Genomic DNA, 4,671 nt, shown 5'->3' with positions numbered 1-4,671 from the left:
CAGCCTTCCGAGTAGCTGGAACTACAGATGCGCGCTACCACACCCGGCTAATTTTTTTTTAATTTATTGTAGAGATGAGGTCTCGCCAAGTTGCCCAGGCAGGTCACGAACCCGCGGGCTCAGGCAATTCACTCACCTCAGCCTCCCAAGGCGCGGAATTACAGGCTGAGCCACCCTGCCCGGCTGAGCCCAGACTTTAATACATACCCAGAAGCTTAGCTGAGTGTTTGTTCCCAATATCGACTTCCTCTAGGAGAATTTATGAGCCACAACAGTGCCATTCTACTAGTTTAAAAAGCCATTAACAAGGCCCAGAGCTGTGGCTCATGCCTATAATCCCAGCACTTTGGGAGGCCAAGGCGGGAGGACTGCTTGAGCCAAAGCAGCATATCGAGACTTCATCTCTACAAAAAAATCAACAAATTTGTTGGATGTGGTGGTGCATGCCTGTTGTCTCAGCTACTGGGAAGGCAGAGACAGGAGGATCCCTTGAGCCCAGAAGGCTGAGGCTGTGGTGAGAGGTGATCATGCCACTGTACTCCAGCCTGGGCAACAGAGTGAGATCCCAACTCACACAAAAAAAAGAAAAGTAAAGCCATTAACAAAAATCAACATTGCAAACCAAAATGCTCATAGTTTCACAAGTATAACTTTATTATATGTTGTTTTTTTTTAGAGACTCTTGCTCTGTCACCCAGGCTGGAGTGTGATGGTGCAATCATGGCTCACTGTAACCTTGAACTCCTAGGCTCAAGAGATCTTCCCACATCAGCTTTCCAAGTAGCTGGGATGACAGGCCTGTGATACCACACCAGCTAATTTTGTAGAGACAGGGTCTTACTATATTGCCCAGGCTAGTCTTGAGCTCCTAGCCTCAAGCTATCTTCCTGCCTTGGCCTCCCAAAGCACTGGAGTTATAGGTATTAGCCACCATGCCCTGCCTTTTTTTTTTTTTAATTTTAGAGACAGGATTTCACTCTGTCACATGATCACTGTATGTGATCATAGCTTACTGCAGCCTTGAACACCTATACTCAAGTGATTCTTCTACCTCAGCCTCCCAAGTTGCTGGGGCTATAGGCAGGAGTCAACATTTCCGCTTTTTTTTTTTTTTTTTTAGTGATAGTCTATGTTAATTTTTTTTTTCTTTTTGATGATCCTGTCTCTAGAACCTTTTTTTCTTTGCATTTTCTGGGGCGATGGAAATTCCCTATTCCATAGTTAACCTTAACTAAGACTTTTGGTTTAATTTTTACTGGCAAAAGATATGCACAATTTACAATATTCTACTGCAATCTATAATATTTTACTCAAACTCAAACTGCTTCGTTAGCAAAAAAAAAACCCTTTTTTTTGTCCTCTTGAAATGTTTATAAGTACAAGAATATTAGTGACATATATATGATATTGACTTAAGATACTGTTTTTTATTTGGTTTTATTATTCACAGTGAGCTAATTGCCATCCAACATTCCCACTGTTTGGGTTCTTCAAAGTCTGCCTTAAGAGAGGATGAGATAGCGTCTGCTCCTGATAAAAAGAATTCACCTAAGAGTTTGTTAATCAACAAAGATGCAGCAGTATCCAGTGAAAAGGTTCGTATTTTGCTTAGAAATCATCAGCTTATTCAGTCAAGACTTCCCGCCAACATGCTTTACTGCTCTCTAGCACTGTGGCTAGCTTGCTTAATTTTGGTCATTTCTCAGGTTTTTTTTTTTTTAATTATAGGACTTTAAGGTGTTTTGTTTTTTGAGTCAGAGCCTCACTCTGTTGCCCAGGCTGGTGTGCAGTGACACGCTCAAGCAATCTTTCCTCCCCAACCTCCTGAAGCCCCCAGACTCTACAAGTGCATGCCACCATGCCTGGGTAAAGTTTTGATTTATTGTAGAGATGAGGTCTCACCAAGTTGCCCGGGGTGGCCTTGAACCCCGGGCTCAGACAATCCTCTTGCCTCCTCCTCCCAAAGTACTGGGATTACAGTTGTGAGCCACCACACCCGGCCAACAAATGCAATTTTTAAAAAAAGTTTCGTTTCTGTTATTTTGGTTTTTTACTCACAGAACCTTGAGGAAGGAAAGAAAAGGATGCCGGAGTTAGTAACAGCCGAGGTTTTTTCTCAAAATGTGTTCTGCAGACCAGCATCATCTGGGAACTTGCTAGAAATGCAGTTTGTCAGGCCCATCCAGGACCACTTGAATCAGAGTCTCTGGGAGTGGGGCCAGCAGTCTGTTTCTTTAGGCCCGCCCGGTGATTCTGATTTAAGGAAAGGACTGACCTCAGTCAACGACATCCCACCTTTTGGTTTCCGCACTTGGGAGATTTTGACTGTGTCGTCACAGCTCAGTTATGTGTATAGAATTCACCCCACAGAGGGCAGGGCCCATGGGTCTGTGTTCTTTTCTCTGGGTTATGTTACTGAGCGAAGCCCCAAGTTGCTTACCTGCTTTTTTCTCTAAACATCCTACTGATCAACTTTAGGTGAGGCATCCCTTGGACTTTCCAGGCGACTCACATATTTATTTTTAATTAATAAATATTGTAATATATAAAAAATGAAGAATATAACAGGCAACTGTGTATCTGCAGTCAGATTTAACAGATGTTTACATTTTTGGCATACTTGCATTACTTTTCTTTTCTTTTTTTTTTTTTTGAGTTGGAGTCTCACTATCGCCCAGACTGGAGTGTAGTGGCCGCTTCCGGTCACCGCAGCCTCGACCTGCTGGGCTCCGGCAATCCTTCTGCTTCAGCCTTCCAAGGAGCCGGAACTACAGGCGTGCGCTACCACACCCGGCTAATTTTTTTGATTTATTGTAGAGATGAGGTCTCGCCTGCCCAGGCGGGTCTCGAACCCGCTGGCTCAGGCAATCCACTCACCTCAGCCTCCCAAAGGCGCGGGATTACAGGCTGAGCCACCGAGTCCGGCTACTTTTCTTTTTAAAGAAACAGGCGAGGAGAGATGGCTCATGCCTGTAATCCCAGCACTTTAGGAGTCTGAGGAAGGAGAATCACTTGAGGCCAGGAGTTCTAGATCAACCTGGGCAACATAGCAAGGCCCTCGTCTCTATTTAACAACAAAAAAAGAAATATTGTAGATGAACCGTAAGTCTCTCAAGCCATTCTCCCTATGCCTGTGACCCCACCAGTTAATCACCATGTCACTACATAACAGTGTAAACATTACATAGTGTTGTTTTGTGTGTGTGCATATGTGTTTTTGAGTCGGAGTCTCACTCTGTCACCCAGGTTGGAGTGCAGTGACATGCTCACAGCCACTGCAGCCTCGATCTGCTGGGCTCAGGTGATCTTTCCACTTCAGCCTTACAAATAGCTGGAACCACAGGCGTGTGCCACCACACCCAACTAATTTTTTTTTTTTTGAGTTGGAGTCTCACTTTCGCCCAGGCTGGAGTGCAGTGGCACACTCACAGCCACCCCAGCATTGACCTGTTGCCCAGGCTGGTCTCGAAACTGTGGGCTTAGGCAATCCTCTCACCTCTGCCTCCCAAAGTGCCAGGATTACAGACATGAGCCACCATGGCCATCTTGTTTTTTTATATAAATGGTGAAATATTGTATATAATCTTTTGCAATGTGATTTATTTTGCAACTCTGTGACATTTATTCACCTGACACTTGTAGACCTCGTAGTCTGTTCATTTCATGGTTGATACGTAATCTGAGGAAGGAGTAAACCAGTTTGTTTACTCGAGCCCCTGATGCTGGACAGCGAGGTTGCATCTACACTGGTTCTGCAATGAACATAAGAACCACCTCTTCACTCTGTGCTTACAGACAAGAGTTTCTCCAAGGTGGTTCCCTGCAGCCAGTGTCTTCATCATAAACAGGATCTCCACTGGAGTTTTTATACAAAGAAAAGAAGTTCAAGTAAACTTACCTTTGGTGTTATTTTGGGAAGATCTCTGGCATTGAAATCAGACTAATCTGTTCAATTCCCTGTCTTACTTTGTCTGTACTCTATAACCTTAGTAAAGTTGTTTAATATCTTTGAGCCTTAGATTCCTCCTCTGTAAATATGCAATTATAGTACCACGGTTGTTTGGTCTAAATGAGATATTGTAGGGCCTGGCCTCTGCTGGGTATTTGATGAGCATTAGTTTTAATAGCAGAGTGCAGAGACGAGGTGAAACTAGAGAAGTAATTTAAAAAAGGATATTCTAGCCAGACATAAAGAATATTGTCTCTTTGGATTGAATAATCAAGCTAAAACTGCTCTATGAGTTGAAAACAAAGCTGTAAATATATGGCAGTTTAGCATGTGAGAAGATGCACAACATTGTTAGGGGAATGCAAATTAAAATCACATTGAAACACCACTTCATATATATTAGAATGTCTGAAACTTAAAAACTGACCATAGCAAGTGTTGACTAGAGTTAGAGTAGTTGGGACTTTAATACACTCATTGTGGGAACATAACCGGTACAAGCACTTTGTTGTTTTTTGTTTGTTTGTTTGTTTGTTTTTGAGTTGGAGTCTTACTCTGTCGCCCAGGCTAGAGCACTTTGCCCAGCTGGTATAAGCACTTTGGAAAACACTTCGGCAGTTTCTTAAAAAGTTAAATAGGAGCCAGGCTCAGTGGCTCAGCCTGTAATCCCATGCTTTGGGAGGCCGAGGTGAGTGGATTGCCTGAGCCCGCGGGTTCGAGAC

At 43.5% G+C, this 4,671-nt stretch overlaps 1 protein-coding gene across 1 annotated transcript in view; it reads left to right on the top strand.

The window, feature by feature from the left end:
• Window positions 1-4,671, top strand: part of CCDC62 (coiled-coil domain containing 62) — a 36,470-nt gene that overhangs the window by 29,400 nt on the left and 2,399 nt on the right. The window contains exon 10 of the mRNA XM_008050408.1: window positions 1,451-1,601. Within this exon, the coding sequence (XP_008048599.1) occupies window positions 1,451-1,601 (151 nt within the window). The remainder of the gene's footprint in view (window positions 1-1,450; window positions 1,602-4,671) is intronic.

Source organism: Carlito syrichta, unplaced genomic scaffold, assembly GCF_000164805.1.
Source record: "Carlito syrichta isolate Samal-C Ts95f unplaced genomic scaffold, Tarsius_syrichta-2.0.1 Scaffold145297, whole genome shotgun sequence".
Lineage (NCBI taxonomy): Eukaryota > Metazoa > Chordata > Mammalia > Primates > Tarsiidae > Carlito > Carlito syrichta.
The sequence above is the reverse complement of the archived record's forward strand: the minus strand, read 5'-3'. Positions and strand labels throughout refer to the sequence as shown.